The following is a 21,881-nucleotide window of genomic DNA, read 5'->3' on the forward strand; positions in this document are numbered from 1 at the left end:
GGAAGTTTTCAAATAGAAATATAATCCACCTCAGTAAGAACAATGTGTTTTGTTAATTCCTGTCTAAATTTAGTTTATTTTTGTTTAAAAAAAAAAGTTACAAGATCATACAATCAAACTAGGTCAAACTATAATTTTTCAATTTGGTTTGATTTGATTGGCGATATTGTCAAATTGTTTTTTCAATTTCATTTGAAAACTTCTTTAAACTGGATCAAACCAGATCATGCATACAGAATCTCAACTATTTAAGATATTAAAACTACTAAATAAATAACACAGTTTCACCCAGGAATTAAAATCAATTATATTGAACTCAAAATCCATTATTGAGTTGATTAACTTGACCATTAACAATATAAATAATGTACAAATACTGTCCCCAAAAGATTACTTCTTTCTTATTCTTGCTTAATAAACAAAATCAAAGAACAGTCTAAAACTTTCAAAAACTCTATGTTCTTAAGCAAGGGATCTCCAAAAAATTGTTGCCTTGATCAAATGGTAAAGCATTATGAAGGAAAATATGTATTCTCGCTACTAAAAGTATCAACTACCATAACCTGATTAGAAAGAAGAAAGTCTGTCTGCATAAATATTTCTCTTCTCTGCTCCTAGTCTTTGAGGAGGCCATACAATATGGGTGATCCTTCCTTGAACGAGGCCCAAAGGAATCTGCCAAGAACAGCTCGCTTAAGCAGAAAAAAAAAAAATTGCTGAAGAGAATCAATTAGCGACTATAAACTTTTAAAAATAGCAGTAAATGATAAATCAGAAGGATCTAAATAAGTAAGTTGGATTGAAATACTCTGCTTAAGAATCTTGAGATCTAATCATAAGTAGGGTTGGATTCGAACCAAACCAAGCCCTAATATGGACTACCTCACATTCAGTTCCAATCCTAAATAGTCTGTTTGAATTAGAATTGGCCGAAAATGTTGTCGATGGTCGCCAGTCAAATGAATAATACCATTGATGGATAAATAGTGTTTCCAACTGGATGCATAATTGCCAATAGAATAAATCGTGTTGCCGGAGGGAGATTCAAGCCCAACTCAAGCCGAATTACAGAATTGAAGTTCCAACTCAAATCGAACTAAACACTAATTTGAGTCAAATCCAACCTAATCATGAGGTTATTCATAAGTATGGTGCTTTGAAGAACTTACTGGGCCATAAGTTCTTGACTCCATGCTAGAAGAAGGATTGTCTCTCTCAACCCAACAATGTCCATCCGGAACCTTCAAAACATCATAAGAACTGTGAGTTCCAATCCAGTCACCTGGCGAACCAACAATTCGCTTCACATGTTTCTGTTTGTGATTGCGAGGTGATCTGCAAAAATTTGCAACTACTAATGTCAGGTTCCAGCATCAAAATTTTGCATCAGTGTATGCTTCACCAGCTTTGAAATGAATCTCACTGAACATTTCAACACCACCGCATAACAAAATTCTATAACAAGAACCAAAAGCGAAGAGTGATGTTCAACAGAACACCAAGAATGTATAGAGCATATCATATTAAAAGAGTCATTCAATTCAAATCCATTTCAAGTAAAAAGAAAAAATCATTTTACATTTTCTTCGCTTAAAACATGTGCAATAGTTCACTGAATTCGCATAATTCACTAATAAAGTATAAATATTTCTAAGCATCATATCAAAACAAAACGACTAACCGAAAAACAATCACATCTCCATGTGAAAACTTGTAATTTCCCAGACAAAATTTCTCAACTAGAACATAGTCATCTGCACGAAAAAACTACAATCAGAGAATGAAAATTACCAGAAAAAATCTTTTCGAAAAAAAAAAATTCAGATAATGATCCCACAAAAGAATCAGCTCTAGGATTAAAGGTGGGTGCCATAGATGCGCCGCGTACCGGAAGAATGCTAGCATAACGATCTGAAAAAGTAAGGCCTATGAGTCCGAACGTGAAGACCTTCTTAGCAAAGCTTCATAAAAAGCTGTGAGATGCCATACCCAGATGAAATTTCTCACAAATTGATGCATTTCAAATGAAAAATGAAACCTTCTGCAGCGGAAACTATCAATGTCAGAAGAAATATAACAAAGCCCAGAGACAATTTTGTTGACAGGCAGATAGATATGAAGTTATACGTTAATTTAAACTCATAAAATTGGAAATAGAACGGGGGATATTGAGAAGAAGGGTTTAGGGTTTATCTTGCGGTAAAGAGAATAGCAATGCCTAGGCAGAGCTCCGTACTGTTCGGTCCGGGCCTTCGGTTTGTGTTAGAACAGGTTTAGGATTGATTTGAGATAGAACCATATTTAAAAAAGATAGATTTAAGATGATTTAATCACTATACATTATTTGTACTCACCATGCAAATCATATGTGGTGGTTTGCATATGATTGTCTCTCAAGGCGTCTCCGATGCCGATCGAACCTCCAAATGGGAGAAAAGAGATCGCCGAAAGAAGAGATTGCTTCGGGAGGGAGAGGTCGTTGGCAACAGAGCCGGAGAGCTCGCCGAAGATTTCAAAACCAAACCCTAGGGTGAAACTGCGATTTTTTAAAACTTAGGTTGAGGAAAAATTTTAGTTTTTAAAGTTTATGGGGGCAAAAAGAGATAAAATTTTTAGGCGTTAGGGTTCTGTTAAATCTAACCGGTCATGGATGGGTGTTTAGTGTTTCTATAGTTAAAGGGGGGACATTTAAGAAAACATCAAACCTTGGTGGGAAATAGTCATTTGGCCTTTTTATTTTTGATTGCTGAATTAACTTTTTCTCTTTTTTAGCATAATGTTTATGATAATAGTTTAGTGCTTTCAATGTTTTGTCCTTTTAGCTAAGTGGATAAAACTTTTGTTACGCAAGTTGTTTTCGTTTTTAACAAAGAAAAAATAAAGCAACACCACAGTTCAATATTTGAACATCTGATCTACAGTATTTTTCATGGAATGTTGAATATTTTAGTCTATTTTTAAACTAATTATATATATATATCACATAATTTATTTATTTAACAAAAATACCATAACAGTAATCCATTTTTTCTAAAATACCCCGTTGATATTATCCATATAGAGAGATTCTCTCTCTTTTTCATCGTTCTTCCAACAAAGGACAGAATCTCTGCAACTCTAAAAAATAATTGAAGCAAACATATGTGATTGAACAAAAAAACTCGTGAAAGAAATTTAGAGAAAGGAATCGCTAGTCATTGTAACAGATTCATATAAACACAAAGGAGGAAAAGATGAAAATTGTCAAATTTCCTTAGAGAATTCATATTTTTTGCAAAAATTTCACAATAAAGTCATCCAAATTCAAGTCAGTCTTGATTCAAGCCCTTACGTTTTGTGTTTTTTTTTTAACAATTGAAAATCAATTAATGTAAAGTAGATTCATGTTTATGAGTTTATGTAAACTATAATTTTGTTATGACTTCATATTGTCTATATTGTTTAATATTGTGATTTAATGTTGTTGTATTGATGGTTAAAAAATATAAAAAATTCAGTTCTGAATAAAAACCAAATGAAGAACAAGTTGGTAACAATGCCAACCCTTAGGGTTAACACCAAACCCCTGGCTTCCGCCAACCTGTTATTTGTCTAGTTTTTTAAAAAAAAAAATTGAATTTTTATATTTTTTAACTATCAATACAATATTAAATAACATTATAATAACATTAAACAATATAACAACATTAAACAATCTAACAACATGATCACAATAATATTATATTTTACATGTGAATTCCGTAAAGAAATTTGACAATTTTCCTCTCTCTCTCCGTTGTGTCTAAGTTAAATCTTTTATAATGACTTTCTCTCATGGGTTTTATTGTTCACTCACAAGTATTTTTTTAATTGAAAAATTGTTTTCATATTGCAAAGATTCTTTCCCTTGCAAGAAAGTTAAGGAAAAAGAGAGAGATTACTTTTTTTCTTTCTATATTAGTTTTATCAATAGGGATATTTTGGAAAAATATATTGCTGTTGTAATACTTTTATTTAGAGTTTGAGATAAGTAACATATATGTATACACCGTTAAAAAAATAGTAAAAAAATCAATATCCCTCCTGAGCTTATTTTAAGCATGTTAGGTATTGCCAATCATAAATTTAAAAAGTTTTATGTTCAGAATTTTTGCCTTAATTCTTTTTTGTATACAACTTCTTTAGTTTCACTCTCCGCTCTAATGAATTTTAAAGACTTGGATATATTAGTTAGAATGTGGGTTGTGGAAATTATTTCCTGTTATCATGAATAGGGGTGGATGCGAACTAAACCAAGTCTAAACATCCTTTGACTCTAGCTTGACTTGAATAAAAAATAATTTGACTTGAGTTTATTGAGCCAACATTAAGGATGGTTTAAGTTCAATACGATTTTAACTCAAATTTAATATTTAAATCCATAACTCAAATATATGTGTGACTCATATTCATGGTTCTAATTCTTGACTCGTTGACAAAACAATGTTGTCTAATAATTACTTAACATAATTCAAATCAAACCATGAGTCAAATTCAAACTAAATTTACTCATATACCTAGTTTGCCAATCAAACGAAATCAAATTCTCTCTATCTCGAATTCAACTCAGTTTTAAAATGGTTGAACTTTTTAATTTAAACTTGATTCAAATTTGAATTAAACAAATTCTAACCAAGTTAAATCAAACCAAGTTAGTTTTTAAGTCTAAATAAGCTCTATTCATGTCCAACTCTAAAGTTAAAAAAAAAAAACCTTTCTCTTAAATTGAATTGTTGAAATACTTTTTGGTGAATTTCTTTGCATTATTGTTATTATTGTAGATTTAGTGATATTATAATGTCTTCTAAATTGGCGAAATTCAAGTTAACATGTGGTAGAAAAATCATTCACATAAATTTAAAAAAATTCACAAAAAGTTTCGAGAAACAAAAAGCTGTTTCTTTCATTTTCAATTCTCATGAATTCGCTTCTAAAATGTCTCCATTTAATCAAGTAAGTTTGAGGCTGCACGCAAATTCATCCATTTTTTTGGTAATTTTATTTATTTATTAATTAATTTTATTTTAACTAAATTGGAGGTTTTTCACTCCTAAGTCTCATTGCGACTCCCAAGGAAAGACGTTTGGTGGTTCAATGAGGCGCGTCCGATTTTTAATTTAATAGTATTAATTATGAATAATTTAATATTATTAGTTAAATAATAATTTTATTTTTAAAATTAATTATTTATAAATTTAAATTTAAATTTTGAATAATTAATATATTATAAATTAATTTTGCGTCTGACCTTAGGTGGAAATATGTCTTTTGGCCTTTAAACTATTGTCCTGCAGACTGCATCTCTTTGATGATCTAGTTGTTATCATGAAATTATTTTTCAAGTCACTTTAATTTTTATTTTTTCATTGTTGTCCTCATATTTATTATTATTTTATTATAAAATACTATCAACACAAATAAAAAATAATATATATTTTAGAGTATATTAAAATTTGATATGATATAATATATATAGATAAAATTAACCAAATAGACTAATACATATTTTTAACTAAATTAGGTATGTAATTGAAGATGAATACAAATTGGACTAAGGTTGAACACCTCTTAATTCGAGTTTGACTCAAATATAACATGATTCGATTTGATTTGAACTTATGGTTCATATTCAATTTGATTCAACTCAAATTGATGGTTTGAATGGATGGTTTAGATTTGATTCGATTCGACTCAAATTAATTGTTTAAATTGATTATTCAAACTCAAATTGATGATTCATAGCTTGCTCTGGTTCGGATTTATGGTTTGAATCGATAATTTGAATTTGTGGTTTGGATTTATAACTTGAGTTCATAATTCATTGATAAAATGATATTATTTTACCCAAATAATAGACAACAAAATTATCGATTCAAGTCAAACTTGAGCTAAACTGAACCAAACACCTCCTAGCTCGAGGTTAGCTTGGTTCCAAAAATAAACATATTCTTTTGATTAGAATTTAATTCAAATTCAAATTAAATAAATTTGAACTGAACCAAACTGAATTGAGCTCGCTTTTGATAGTCGACTTAATTTGGATGTAGCTCAAACATATTTACCCACCCGTATCTATTTTCTTTTACAAAGCAAAAATGATTTTATTATTGAAATTAAATATTTAATATATAATTACATATTATTTATTTTTTATTGCATGATGAAGTTTAGTTATAATTCTTAGTGTATATTCTTTCTTAACTAAGTTGTCCAAATAATAGGCAACAAAACTATCAATTTGAGCTGAGTTCGAGCCCAACCAAACCAAACATCTCCTAGTTCGAGTTTAGTTTGATTCCAAATTTGAATATAATTTTTTTAATCGAATTCAAATTAAAAAAATTCGAATTGAACTAAATTGAGCTCACTTATGATAACCGACTTAAATTAAACGTAGCTCAAAACCCATCCACCTAACCACATCTATTTTCTTTTACAAAGCAAAAATGATTTTTTTTTATTGTAATTAGATATTTAATATAAAATTACATATTTTTTATTTCTTATTGCATTATTTTTTTTGCATGACAAAGCTCAGTTATAATTCTTAGCCCATATTATTTCTTAACTAAGTTAGCAACAATTTGAATGATGGTTTTAGTTTTTCATTTATTTTTTAAAAATATTTGTGATATTAAATTGAATGGAAAACAAAATAAAAATATAACTAAAAAATTTTAATTTATTTATTATTATTTTTTTAACAATAAAACTATGTACACCTATTTTTGGTACACAATTTGTGTACACAGATGAGGTGTTATCATGTGATTAGATATTTTTTTATCATATAATGACACATATTTTAAAATCACTTAATTACATGATGACACATCAATATGTACATGAATTATATATTAAAAATAAATACACATAACATTACTCTTTTTAAAAAAATATATTATATGATATAAAAAATTAAATTTTTAATATATAATATAATATACAATTAGACTATCATAATTGTCTTATTCAATTTTGAATGTAAAATCATAATATATATATATATATATATATATATATATATATAAATAACTAAAGCTGCTGTAAGGAGTTCACCGTAGCTAAAATGATACAAGAACACAGGGAATTAAATTATGCACAACTAATTTGTTAATTAATAATTATATAATTCAATAATTTAATGCAGAGAAAGAGAGCATAGTAAGACGTCTGCTCACAACAATTATTGATCATAAAAGACAAGACTGTCACTTTGATGGATTATTAAAAAAAATTGCGGAATTATCTTCTTCGTCCTCTACTTTTTTCTTCATGATAATAACTTGTTGAGCCAAAACATTAGTCCCACTTAAAGTATAATAAAATCTCAAATTTTTATTCTTTAATTTTCAAAAATTTAAACACTCACTTATAACCAAATTTTTATTAAAAATTTTAGTTAAGATTAAGGATAAAAGCGTTATTTAATAAAAAAATTATAGTTTTATCATATTTTCTTCTTCATATTTAAAAACTTATATTTTCTCTCAATCCAAGGTTTGAAAAGTGACAAAAACCCCTTAAGGTTTGTTCCTCTTTCTCTAATGTTGATTTCTCTTTCTCCAACCGTCAACCATCCTTTCTTCCGCCCTTTTCTTTCCTCTGGTCTCTCTCCCTTGTCTCTCCAACCGTCTTCGGTCGGTTGTAATCCATTATATGAATGTTAAAATGAAGTGAATGTGACCAAGTATGAATACTAATTTATATATTTATAATGATATATTATTATATGATGAAATGATTTTAAATAAAAAACAAAGTAATATTTAATTGTATGATAACACATCATCTTTAATAAACAGATTAATATTGATTGATCATTCACATTGTTATATATATATATATATATATAAACTATTTACATTAAGTATGAATATTAATTTATATATAAATATAATATGTTATTATATAACTGAGTAATTTTTAAATAAAAGATAAAAATAATATTTAATTATTATATTATTTTTAGTACATAAATTAATACTAATTATTTATATATATAATTATACTTGAATTTGTATAAATATAAAGATGAGTTTGCTCTCAACAATTGTCGATCATGTGAGGAAAGACTTACTCTTTTAATGAATTATTAAAATATTTGGACAAATCCATTTTTTATTTTTGATTGCTGAATTAACTTTTGTTACGCAAGTGGTCTCTCGTTTTTTACAAAGAAAAAATAAAGCAACACCACAGTTCAATATTTGAACACCTAAGCTATAGGATTTTTCACCCCTAAGCTTATTTCAAGCATGTTAGGTATTGCCTTAATTTTAAATTCAAAAAGCTTTAGAATTTTTGTCATAATTCTTTTTTCGTTTACAGTTTCTTTAGTTTTACTCTCTGCTATAATCAGTTTTAAATACTTGGATATGTTAGTTAGAAAGTGGGTTATGGAAATTATTTCCTGCTATCATGAATAGGGATGGGTATGAACTAAATTGAGTTTGAATATCTTTTGACCCAAACTCGTCTTGAATAAAAAATAATTTGACTCGAGTTTATTATACCAATAGTAAGGGTGGTTTGAATTTAATTCGATTTTAACTCAACTTTATTATTTAAATGCATGACTCAAATATGTATATGACTCACATTTATAATTCTAATTCTTGATTTATTGACAAAACAATGTTGTCTAATAATTACTTAACATAATTCGAATCAAATTCAAACCGAATCTATGTATCTATCTAACTTGTGAACCAAACCGAATAAAAATCTTTCTATATTGAATTCAGCTCAATTTTAAAATGAGTTAAATCTTTTAATTCAAACTTGATTCAAATTCAAACTAAACAAATTCTAATCAAACTGAATTGAGCCAAGTTAGCTTTCGAGTCTGAAATAACTCTGTTCTGGTCCAACTCTAAAGTTAAAAAGAACCTTTCTCCTAAATTGAATTATTAAAATACTTTTTGGTGAATTTCTTTGTATTACTATTATTATTATAGATTTAATGATATTATAATGTCTCCTAAATTGGAGAAATTCAAGTTAACATGTAGTAGAAAAATCATCCATATAAATTAAAAAAATTTGCTAAACGTTTTGAAAAACAAAAAGACGTTTCTTTCGTTTTCAATTCTCATGAATTCGTTTCTAAAATGCATCCATTTGATCAAGTAAGTTTGAGGCTGCAGCTGCAGGCAAACTCATCCATCTATTTGGTATTTTTATTTATTTATTACTTTATTTTATTTTCACTGAACTGGAGGTTTTTCACTCCTAAGTCTTGTTGCGACTCCAAAGGACAGACGTTTGGTGGTTCAACGAGGCACGTCCTTTTCAGTCTCTCTTTCCAGATTAAATTATTTCTTTGCATACGTCATCAGTTTTTAATTTAATAGTATTAATTATGAATAATTAATCAAGATTAAAGTAAGTTAACTATTGTATTGTGGGTTAAGATTAGAGCGACAAGACGATTTGTCATTATCGCTGGATGAAAATGATTTTCTTCCATTAGAGATAAAGATAAGTTATTGTGGAGAGAAATACTTTGAAGATGTGTCCAAAAATGAGATAGAGAGGGAAATGAATAAAAAAATCTTAAATAGCTAACTTAATTTGGATGTAGTTTGAGGTCAGTTTGGTTCAAAAACTAATATAATCTTTTGATTCGAATTTAATGTGAATTCAAATTAAACAAATTCGAATCTAATCAATAGCTAACTTAATTTGGATGTAGTTTAAAATCGATTCACTTGGCCATATTTATTTTCTTTTACAAAGCAAAAATGATTTTTTTTATTGTAATTGAATATTTAATATATAATTACATATTATTTATTTTTTATTGCATTACTTTTTTTTTTTATGATGAAGTTTAGTTCTAATTCTTAGTTTATATTCTTTCTTAACTAAGTTATCCAAATAATAGGCAACAAAACCATCGATTTGAGTAGAACTTGAGTCAAACCAAACCAAATACCTTTTTGTTCAAGTTGAGTTTAGTTCCAAAAATAAACATAATCTTTTGATTTAAATTCAAATTAAATAAATTCAAATTGAACTAAACCTAATCGATCTCACTTTCGATAACCGACTTAATTTGAATGTAGCTTAAAACTGATTCACTTGGCCATATCTATTTTCTTTTACAAAGCAAAAATGATTTTCTTATTGTAATTGGATATTTAATATATAATTACATATTATTTATTTCTTATTTTATTATTTTCTTTTGCATGACAAAGCTTAATTATATTACTTAGTCCATATTATTTGTTAACCAAGTTAGCCACAATTTGAAAGATAGTTTTAGTTTCTCATTTATTTTATAAAAAACATTTATAATATTAAATTAAATATAAAACAAAATATAAAATATAAAAAAAATTTATTTATTTATTATTATTTTTTAAAAAGTATAACATATAATACGATATGATATACGATACAAAATATTAAATTTTTAATATATAATATAACATATAATTTGAGTATCATAATCATCTTACTTAACTTTAAATGTAAAATTATAGTGAAATAAATAAATATATTTTAAAAAAGTGGCCGTGAATGTTATTAACATTATTACTAAAACTGTGAGGAGTTCACTTAAGCTGGAATGATGCAAGAACACATGGAATTAAATTATGCACAACTAATTTGTTATTTAATACAGAGAAAGAGAACATCTTAGGGCATTTGTTCACAACAATTATTGATGATATAAGACAAGACTATCACTTTAAATTGTGGAATTAACTTTTTCGTCCTTTTATTTTTTTTTTCATGATAATAATTTATTGCTTTTAATGTTTTGTCTAATTGGATTAAACTCAAGCAACAGGTGTGAGGCAAAAGCTGACACGTCAGATACGGACAAATGTCACCATTGCTCTGCAATAATGGCAGTGACCCCACTGTACTCTCCCCCGTCTCATCGCTACAGCACGGCCTCACTTAAATTTACAATAAAATTTCTAACTTTTTCTTGTAATTAATTTAATATACTTATTATTTTAATTAAAAGAAAAAGTCTAGTCTGACAGAACCCATTTTTCATAAATTAATATTTAACTTTTTTATATATTATTTTATTTATATATGGAGAATGAGAGAATCTTACAAAATTTACTTATAACAATTATTGATCATATAAAACAAAATAGACTACCACTTTAATGAATTATTAAAAAAAATGGGCAAGCCCGTTCTTCCTTTTTTTAATTGTGGAATTAACTTCTTCCTTTTTAATGTTCATGGTAATAGTTTATTGCTTTTCATGTTTTGTCTTTTTAGTTAAGTGGATTAAATTTTTAATATTTACCAAGTCTTTATTCTTTTTGAAAAGAAAAATTGAAGCAAAAATACATTCCAATATTAAATATTTAATCTATAGTATTTTTGACTCCTACCCTTATCTCAAACTTGTTAAGAGTTCACTCTCTGCCATAAAGAATGTTAAAGCCTTACATATATTAGTTGGAAATTATTTCCTGCTATCAGGAAGAAAAGTAAAATTTACTCCTAAACTGAATTTCTTTTCATAACTGTAATTATTATAGATTATAATGTCCTCTGAATAATGCATGAAGTTGTTGGCATGTTGCTTTCTTTGTTGACTAACCGAACATTTTAAGTCTTTCATCTTTATCTCCTTTAAAATAATTTAATTAAAATTACCAATCAATACTACAAATGTCCTGTATCTCTTTGACCCTCTCTTCTTTTGATCTCTGAGTTCTCTCTCCTTTTCTTTTTTTTCCTTCTAATCTGTCTGATACCAAATCTTTCCTTGTGCTTGAGAATGGAAGAAACTGCTGGGAATGCTGTTTTAGAAGTTGGAAAGTGCTTAAGTGCTCCGATTGGCCGTCAGTTTATGTACTTGTACAACTACAAAACCAACTTTCACAATCTTGAAAAAAAAGCTGGAAAGCTGAAGAGTGCTAGAGATGAGGTGAAGGCTAAGGTTGTTGCTGCTGAAAATAATGTGGAAAAGATCAAACAGAATGTTAAGGACTGGCAGGGCGATGTGGATTCCATCATCGAAGAAACAGACAAGTTGATTGAAGAGAAATCAAACAGCCGATGTTTCAACCTGATCTCTTGCTACAAAAATAGCAGGAACGCATGGAAAAAGATGAACGCTGTAACTGAACTTCTGCAGGAAAAAGAAACATTTGCTGAAGTTTCTTTTCCTACCACTCATGAAGTCATTTGGCTCACTAACAAAGATTATGAGGAATTTGAATCAAGAAGTTCAATTTTAAATGATGTGCTGAAGGCATTAGATGATCCTGAGGTTGGAATTATTGGGGTTTATGGAATGGGTGGAATTGGTAAAACCACACTGGTCAAAGAAGTTGGTCAACAGGCCAAGAAAAACCAGATCTTGAATGAGGTGGTTTTCGTAGAGGTATCTGATAAACCAGATACTAAAAAGATTCAAGATGAACTTGCGTATCAGTTAGGTGTGAAATTTGATACAGAGGCTGAACGAGCGAGCAAGTTGTATGCCAGACTGAAGAATGATAAGAAAGTGCTTGTAATTTTAGATAATATATGGGAACAATTAGATTTGCAGGCTCTCGGTATTCCTTCTGGAAAAGACACTGGGGGATGTAAATTATTGCTGACAGCAAGAGGTCTTAATGTATTATCGAGCATGGATTCTAAGAATAATTTCTTGATGGGTTTCTTAGAGAAAGACGAAGCTTGGAGCTTATTTAAGAAGATGGCAGGTAATTTCTATTTACTGTTATATATTACGTGAAATAATAAAAAGTAAATTTTCTCTGAGAAATTAAAAAATAATTGTAATAATTGTGCTAATTAAATTTCAAATTTCAATTTCTCTTGTTATATATCAGTTTTAAAAAAATTTTTTTTGGAATTGAATACAAATTTAGTGTACTAGTGAATCAATTAAACATCTCTTTTTTAGTATTTCATTAACAGAAATGCTATTAATACTTTAACTGCATGATCTATAACAAAGAATTTATTATCTAAAAAATTCCAATATTCAAATGGGATCAATTTTATTATATTTGAAGCGCATAGAATACATATCTCTGCCTTTTGATCTACAATCCATGGTCCTCTTGCAGGTGATGTTGTTGATCAAACAAATAAGTTGAATTCTCTGCCGAATGACGTATGCAACGAATGCCATGGTTTGCCAATTGTCATTACAACCATAGCAAGAGCATTAAGAAACATGAGACACCAATTTCAATGGAAAGATGCCCTACGAGAACTAAGAAAGCCTTCTCCAACAAAGTTTGCAGGCTTGCCAGAAAAAGAATACACAAAGATAGCATTGAGTTACAATTATCTAAAACGTGACGAGCTCAAGAAAACTTTGCTAATTTGTGGCCTAATGGTAAATAACACTACCATTTCAGACTTATTCAAATTCATTATGGGTTTAAATATATTGGAAGGAGCTAACTTTACAATGGAAGAAGCACGAAATAAGTTGGAAAGTCTTGTCTGTGAACTCAAGGATTCGTGTTTGTTGCTTGATGGTTCAACCAGTGAACGGTTTGCCATGCATGATGTTATTCGTTCAGTTGTCATAACAATTGCATATAAAGATTATCATGTATTTACAGAGCGAAATGACATGGTGATGGAATGGTCAGATAAAGAGCAATTGAAAAAATGCACTAAAATCTCACTAGTTGATTGTAATATGATTAGTGAGATTTGGTCTAAAGGTTTGGATTATCCAAAACTTGAATTTTTCAGTACGAAGATGAAGGGTTTTTTTGAAATCCCTGAAGATTTTTTTGTGGGGATGGGAAACCTCAATGTTCTAAGTTTCCGCGACCTGAAGGTATTGTCCTTGCCAACATCTCTTGCTTTTCTCATAAATCTTCAAACATTATGTTTGGATTATGGGACATTTTCAGATATAACAATAATTGGAGAGTTGAGAAAACTAAAGATTCTTAGCTTGCGATATTGTATGATTAAACAGTTGGTTGAGGAAATAAGTAAATTGACTCAATTGAGGTTATTAGATTTAAATGGTTGTTGGAAATTAAAAGTTATAGTACCAAATGTTATATCAAGCTTATGCCGATTGGAAGAATTGTATATGAGTGGATGCTCTATTTTGTGGAAGGTTGAAATACTTGAGGAGTTGAAACATTTGTCTAAATTGACAACTTTAGAAATGGATATTTCAGATGATCAAATTTTGCCAAAAGACTTCTTCTCCAAAAAGTTGGAAAGGTACTATATAACAATTGGAAATAGGGCTACTAATTTTGGTAGGTCCTTTATAGGTGGTGATCATGGGAAGCACATGTCTATTAAAAGCTATTGGATAAATAAGTTTGTCGCTTTAAGAACGTTGAAACTGAATCTTAATTCTATCATCTGGCAAAAGGAATTGCAGTGCTTATCGAATGTTGAATTCTTATGTTTAGAGAAATTGCAGGGTATTAAGAATGATCTCTTCGAATTAGATGAGAAGGGTTTTTCTCATTTAAAATATCTCTATGTCCATAATAATCCTAACATCTTGTGCATTGTTGACTCAACAAAGTGCATACCTCATGATATCTTTCCACTCCTGGAGGCTTTGATTATTTTCAACTTGATTAACTTGAAAAAGATATATTATGGTCTACCCTCAACAAAGTCTTTCTACTACTTGAAATATATAGAAGTGAACGGCTGTGATAAGTTGGAAAATATCTTCTCATTCTCCGATGCTAGCACAAGCCTTCCACAACTTCAATTAATTAAGGTGGAAGATTGCAAGAATTTGATTGAAATTTTTGCTGTTGAAAGTGAAAATAGAGCAAACAAGAATGAGGTAATTGATAAGATTGAATTTTGTCAATTACGCTTCTTGACTTTGATTAATCTTCCAAGGATTGCAAGCTTCTACTCAAATGCAAATACAATTTTAACATCGCAAAAGACACAGAAAGAATTGACAATTAATTTGGAGTCCAGTGATATCAATTCGGAGGATGAGGAAATTGATACTGTCATACCATTCTTTAACAAAAAGGTTTGATTTATGATAGTCTTATCCTAATTACTATATTTCTAGATTTGAATATCTCTAAATGGACTTCGTTTCAGGTTTTATGCTATTTTTTTGTAATGACATTAAATTTTGGGCAGGCTGTTTTCCCTTGTTTGGAAGAATTAAACCTTGGAGCAATTAATTCTGAGAAGATTTGGGACAACAAACTTCCAATAACCTCTTGTTGCTACCAGAATTTGAAAAGATTGATTGTAGATGGTTGTCGAAAACAAAAATTTGTGTTTCCACCATCGATAATCGAAAGCTTTAAGCAGCTTCAATACCTTGAGATACGCCGTTGTAAGGAATTGAAGGAGATTGTTGCCAAAGAAGAAATAGACGGTACTACTACATTTATCTTTCCAAGGTTAGCCTTTTTGAAACTCGAAGAATTGCCAGAGCTTACAACTTTATACCATGGAAAATACAACTCAAATTGGCCAATGTTAAGGGAGTTGAAGATGCGTGATTGTAGCAAACTAGACATATTTACTTCAAAATATAAGGTACGAGTCTTTTTTCTTTTTTGTTATAGAGTTTGTTGAGACAACATCTTGATATCCATGTGCGTCTTTATCTAATTGTCATTTAAATAAAATTTTTTAAAAAATAAAAATTTTATCTTAGTTTTTCCTTAATTTAAAATTTTAATAATTTTCTTCACTCAAAAATTTAAAAAATTACCTTTTTCCCCCTTAAAATGCATTATGTGTAATGGGGTTTGTCCTCTGCTCAAATTGCTAATTTAACTTATTATTTTTTGTTTTCATGTTTGAACATTGACGGTTCTCTTTATTGAATTTTTTATTGATTAATTTCCTAAAGCATTGAGCAAACGAAGCAGATGGCACCAAAAACCAATCTTTCAACAACTTAACAGAACAAATTATGAAACCAACCAAAATGAAGTAATCCATACAAACAACACACAATCTCCCAAAATCATGAGAAGGATGTGTTCTTCCATTGAATGATATGTCAGTAAAATCATTAAAAAAATCAAAATCAGCAAGAATGTGAATTACAAAATTGAGAGAACAAAAACTAAGTAGGGTCACGAACAGTGGCCTTTTGTCAAACACCTGCTGGGCACCAACTACTACAGACCCAAAAAGATCAACAGGGCAACTTCCAAATCACAACAAACTCCGCAATCCAAATTCCCAACTTCAATAATTAATTCACAACACCAAAATTAACACTATTAAAGCCTCAAAATTAAACCAAATTAGTGACCACAATTAAGAAAAGGAAATCCACTTGCACAGAGGGAAGATGGTGACGCGACGGGATGAATAGACCAGTGGTGGGTGATTAACGGTGGTGGGCGGTGATGATGGATGAGGGCTGGAGCGCCGGCAGTGGCGGATGATGAGGTGGCAGCGGCTTGAGGCGAAATCGGGTTTCAAAAGACAGTGGAAACTTTGAGATAAAAAGCTTGAAAAGGGTGGTCAAGGACGGCAAAGAGATGCACAGAACCGGAGTCGCTGGTGGCCGGCGTCCAGAAGCTGACAGAAGTGGCCGGTGGATGGATTCCCGTGCTACCAAGTTGAGAGAGTTTTTTTTAATATTTTGATTTAAATGGCACTTTTACTTAAATACTATAGGAGAATTTTAATATAAATAGGTATTTAGAATTTTGAAATTCTATTAATGGAAGTTTGGGAGTACACCAAATCTTAGGCGGGTATAAGTCTTTTGGCCTTTTATTTTTTTAATGCCAAAGGACTTAATACCACACTCATATTAACAAATTTTTGAAAACTTAAATACTCAATTCATTGTTAAATTTTATTGTTAAAATTATTATTTAATAAAAACATTTAAAAAAACTATAATAAATTCATCACATTTTCTCTCTTAAGTTTAAAAACGAATAATTTCTTTCATCTAAAGTTTGAAAATTGATTATTTTCCTTATAAGATTTGTATTTTCTCTCTTGCTACTACTCTGGCGACCAGAGTCGACTAACCTCCTCCCTTTCATCTCCTGGATGACGACAAATTATTGATTGATTGAAAGTCAATCAATGATTCATTGATATGAATCTGTGTAATGTATAGATCTATATATCACATAGATCTGTTTAACTAATTTATGTGTCAACTAACACATAAATCAATTAGACAAAAAATTAAACTCTTCTTTTTAATATTCAAATTATTAAAAGAAAAAATTGTTTGAAATTAGAATTTTAGTACATGAGCAGGTATGATAAATTTTGCATATGTTAGATAGGGAGAAAAATGCCAAAAAAAAGTTTATAAGCATGGTCACAAGAGAGATTTTTGTAACATTATTGGAATGTCATAATATATAAATGAATGAGATACAACTTTTGTCTCTCTACTTAATCTGAGAAAACATTGAAATAGTGTTAAATTTTGGGCAGGTTGTTTTCCCTAGTTTGGAAGCCTTAAAGCTTGAAGCATTTAATTATGAGAAGATTTGGGACAACAAACTTCCACCAACCTCTTATTGTTATCAGAATTTGAAAAGATTGATTGTGGATAGGTGTCAAAAACTAAAATTTGTATTTCCATCATCTATAATCAAAAGCTTTGAGCAACTTCAACACCTTGAGATTAGTTGTTGCAAGGAATTAAAGGAGATTATTGCCAAAGAAGAAACAGAGGGTACTACTACATTTACTTTTCCAAGGGTAGCCTTTCTGAAACTCAAAGAATTGCCAGAGCTTACAACTTTTTACCATGGTAAACACAACTCAAATTGGCCTGTGTTAAAGGAGTTGGAGGTGCATGATTGTAACATACTAGACATATTTACTTCAGAACATAAGGTACGAGTTTTTTTTGTTTTGTTTTGTTATAGAATTTGTTGAGACTGCATTTTGGTATCAATATGTGTCTTTACTTAACTGTCACTTAAATAAAAATTTTTAATACACAAAATTTTATTTCATTTTTCCCTTAATTTAAAATTTTCATAATTTCCTTCACCCAAAGGTTTGAAAATTTATTTTTTCACCCCTTAAAATACATTATGTGTAATGGCGTTTGTCCTCTGATCAAATTGCTAATTTAACTTACTATTTTTTGTTTTAAGGCTTGAACAATAACGGTCCTCTTTATTGAATTTTTTATTGATTAATTTCCTAAAGCATCAAGCAAATGAAGCAGATGGCATCAAAAACCAATCTTTCAAAATCAAATTATGAAACCAACCAAAATGAAGTAATCCATACAAATAACACACAATCTCCCAAAATCACGAGAAGGATGTGTTCTTGAATTGAATGATATATCAGTAAAATCATTAGAAAAATCAAAATAAAAAAGAATATGAATTAGAAAAATCACGAACAGTGGCCTTTTGTCAAACACCTGTTGGGCACCAACTACTACTGACCAGGGCACGAACGAAAAATATTTATTTGTTAACCTTTTGCCAATGTTGTTTCAAAATATTTTCTTATTCTATTTCTGCTTAAATAAAATACAATATTTTTGTGTCAAATTGTTTGAGAACTTCAACTTTAGCTTTATTTTGTCTAATTTGTTTGCAGATTAACCTCAATTTGAAGAAATTAACCCTAAGCAGAGTGGATGACATGATAACATTGTCGCATCAGTTTCCAGAAAACTTTGGTAGATGTACAATTGAGATCAAACAGGATAAATCTACCAATATTTCAGTTGGCATCCTTCAGAGATCGGTTAAGCTGGAAAACCTCATGCTGAGTGACTGTTCATATGAAGAGATATTTACATGTGGAGAGGATGAGAAACATACAAAAATCTTGATGCACATAAAAAGTTTGGAGTTGAGTAATCTTTCTGATGCAAAGTACCTTTGGGGAAAAGGCTCCAAACTAGACTCTCTTCTTCAAAATCTTGAGGTTCTAAAAGTAGATAATTGCGATAGAATGATAAATGTTCTGCCATCCTCAGCATCTTTTGAGAATCTAACAGTTTTGAATGTAGATTCGTGTTATGGATTGATGAACTTACTCACACCTTCAATGGCAAAAATATTGGTGCAGTTGAGAGAAATGAAAATTGAAAGTTGCAGAATGATGACAGAAATAGTATCAAATAAGACAGAAGATGTAGCAGCAGAAGATGAAATTGTTTTTGGCAAACTGAAGTTGTTGTCACTTGGAGAGTTAAAAAGTCTCACATGCTTCTGCTCTGGGAGTTATGCATTGAAATTCCCATGTTTGGAAGAACTGACTGTAGATGGTTGTCCTGGGATGAAGACTTTCTTTGCAGGAAACTTATACACACCAAGTTTACAGAAAGTTCAAGAACATTGGAGGGATAAAGACAAATGGAGTTGGAACGGTAACCTAAATGCCACCATACAACAACTGTACAAAAAAGAGGTATGTATTTAGTTTAAAATTGCTTTTCTTTGAATTTTCTTATTCACCTTCAAACTTGAATTCTTGGCATACAAATTAATTGAAATTTTTTTTATAGAAAAAGTATTAAGTTACAAAATTTTAATTTTACATGCACTAAAAGTGGATTCTCTTTTATGCTCAAGATACAAATTAAAGCTAAATAGTACAACTGATATTACGATAACATATTAGTTGTCTATATTTAGAATTTTTTTTTCTCCTTACTTTTTCTATAAATATTGAAAAAAACATTAACTTTTTTATAATTTATTTGATCAATCATCAGGTTAACTCCAAGTCAGAGAAATTGATACTAAGTGGAAAAGACGTCACACTTATATGGGAAGAACAGCTTTCAGAACATCAATTTTCCAAAGTAAAAATTCTTAAGATCATTAAGGATGAATCATCTAACATTCCAATTGGAATTCTTCAGAGATTTAACAATCTCAAAAAACTTGTACTACAATCAAGTTCATATAAGGAGATATTCTCCTGTGAAAAAGATGAGAAAGATGTAAGCATGCTCACACAAATAAAGGAACTAAAGTTATGCGGGCTTTTCAATTTGGAGTACATGTGGAAAGAAAAATCTCATCTGGACACAATTCTTCAAAATCTTGAAATGTTAGATGTAAATTTTTGCCACAATTTGATTAGTATAGTGCCGTCTTCAGCAACTTTTGAAAATCTCATAACTCTAGAAGTATGGTACTGTGATGGATTGATAAATTTAGTATCATCTTCAACAGCCAAAAGTTTGGTGCGACTCGAAAAACTGAAATTGTCACAATGTAAAATGATGACAGAAGTAGTATCAAGTGAGGGGGGTACAAAAGCCGAGGAAATTGTTTTTGACAAATTAAAGCTGTTGTCACTTTGTAATTTAAAAAATCTCGCAAGCTTCTGTGCTGGCAATTACGTCTTCAAATTTCCAGCTTTGGAAGAATTGATAGTTAGGGAATGCCACAATATGAAGACTTTCTTTGAAGGAGTCTTAAGTGTACCAAGTTTACGAGAAGTAAAACAGGGTTTGTATGATGAATTAGGATGCTGGGAGGGTGACCTTAATACTACTATTCAATTTCTACACAGAAAAAAGTGGTACATATTCATTTAACAGTTACTTATCTTTGTATTATCTCATTCCCCTTACTTCTAGTCATTGTTTCTTGAGGATAAGTTCTTGCGTCCTCATGACCTTATAATTAACTTTCTTTTATATTAACATTATCTTGGAAGTAGTCAATAAGTCTGTAGACAAAAGATACAAAAAAAATTATTGAATTTAATAGTAGCTTGAAGGTTATTCGATGCATACATACATACATACATATGCATACATACATACATAAATATATATATATATATATATATATTGCGGAAACGTGTTTTTGTTTTTTTTTATCTTCACATTTTTTTCTCTTTACTATAGATCATCATTTTAAAATTTAAAATGACATTTCCCTGCACTTCGTTTGTTCACTTTCATTGTGTTGTGCTATATTTTTACAGAATATTCAGAGTTCTGAAAGGATACAGAGCTAACTCCAATGAAATCTCTTGAATAAGACTCTTTTGTTTGTGGTTTGTGAGGCATTATTGCTGCTCAAGTTTCCGGTGTTGAGGTCAGACACGGGAGGCCTTTTGTTTCCATCTTTATTGTTCTGCTTCTGCTTTTTCAGTTTGCCTATTGTGGTTCTTCGCATTTATAATGTAATATGAATTATGTGTCTACATGAATGAATGTCTAAATTATGAAATTTGAGTCCTGAATGGTATGATGATTCTGTTTGGTGATATTGTTTTTGTCAATAGTTGTTAACAACAGACTAGATGTTAACAGGACATATGACTCTCGAAAGGACATAAGCAGTGGACTAGATGTTAACAACAGACTCACAAAAGTTTTTATAATGTGTTTTCATTGTTGCAAAAGTTGTTGAGCATGTGGTTTCCAGATTTCATAATGTTCTTTATAGCTTATAAATAATTAATTCTTTTTCACACGCAAGAGATATATATAAAAACATAGAATTTAAATTTTATAAGCTATTCGTCAGTTTGAAACAGTTTTCTGAATTTGACAAATTGACGGTTGGCCTTTCTGGTTTTATTACATGTACTGCCAAGCAGAGTTTCAAATTATATCATTAGATCCATCGAAGTGTAAACTTCAGCTTGTTTCATAAACCTTTCCCTATTGCAAGCTCAGATTTAAAAGGGTGTGGTAGTGGGTACAAAAAAGCCTGAGATCACCTTGTTGAATCTTGGGTCCTCTCAAGTCTTTTTATTGTTCTTCTGCAAAAATTGGTAACATATATCTGGTATCGAACTTATTTCTTGCTTTTGTTTTATTTATGAAGAAATTCTGGAATCATCCTTTCTGTCGCAAAGCTCTCGCCTGCAAAAATACTGCAAGTTTCCTTGCGTTGATTTATTGGAACTTGCAAAGGTATTTCTGCCCAAGGTCAAATAACAGAGCCAAG

At 29.8% G+C, this 21,881-nt stretch overlaps 2 protein-coding genes across 8 annotated transcripts in view; one reads left to right on the top strand and one right to left on the bottom strand.

The window, feature by feature from the left end:
* Positions 1-282: 282 nt before the first annotated feature.
* Positions 283-2,019, bottom strand: LOC123205100 (mitochondrial inner membrane protease subunit 2-like). Its single transcript, XM_044621914.1, has 5 exons — positions 1,990-2,019; positions 1,889-1,948; positions 1,682-1,767; positions 1,170-1,335; positions 283-675 (listed from the first exon to the last, which is right to left on the bottom strand). Exons 1-5 carry the CDS (start codon positions 2,017-2,019, stop codon positions 568-570), a joined length of 450 nt encoding a protein of 149 aa, XP_044477849.1. The 3' UTR covers positions 283-567.
* A 9,613-nt stretch (positions 2,020-11,632) lies between these two features.
* LOC123205056 (probable disease resistance protein At4g27220) overlaps positions 11,633-21,881 on the top strand; it is a 76,101-nt gene continuing 65,852 nt past the window's right edge. Inside the window, exons 1-8 of one of the 7 annotated variants that reach the window (XM_044621860.1) lie at positions 11,634-12,716; positions 13,086-15,007; positions 15,124-15,531; positions 17,419-17,826; positions 18,553-19,371; positions 19,679-20,496; positions 20,908-21,020; positions 21,759-21,847. In XM_044621860.1, coding sequence (XP_044477795.1) covers positions 11,783-12,716; positions 13,086-15,007; positions 15,124-15,531; positions 17,419-17,826; positions 18,553-19,371; positions 19,679-20,496; position 20,908 — 5,310 coding nt within the window. In that variant the 5' untranslated portion in view covers positions 11,634-11,782 and the 3' untranslated portion in view covers positions 20,909-21,020; positions 21,759-21,847. Of the gene's footprint in view, positions 12,717-13,085; positions 15,008-15,123; positions 15,532-17,418; positions 17,827-18,552; positions 19,372-19,678; positions 20,721-20,907; positions 21,848-21,881 lie in introns of those variants that run through there. The other 6 variants (XM_044621859.1, XM_044621861.1, XM_044621858.1 and 3 more) reach the window with 6 other exon arrangements.

This window comes from Mangifera indica, unplaced genomic scaffold (genome assembly GCF_011075055.1).
Source record: "Mangifera indica cultivar Alphonso unplaced genomic scaffold, CATAS_Mindica_2.1 Un_0001, whole genome shotgun sequence".
Taxonomy (NCBI): Eukaryota; Viridiplantae; Streptophyta; class Magnoliopsida; order Sapindales; family Anacardiaceae; genus Mangifera; species Mangifera indica.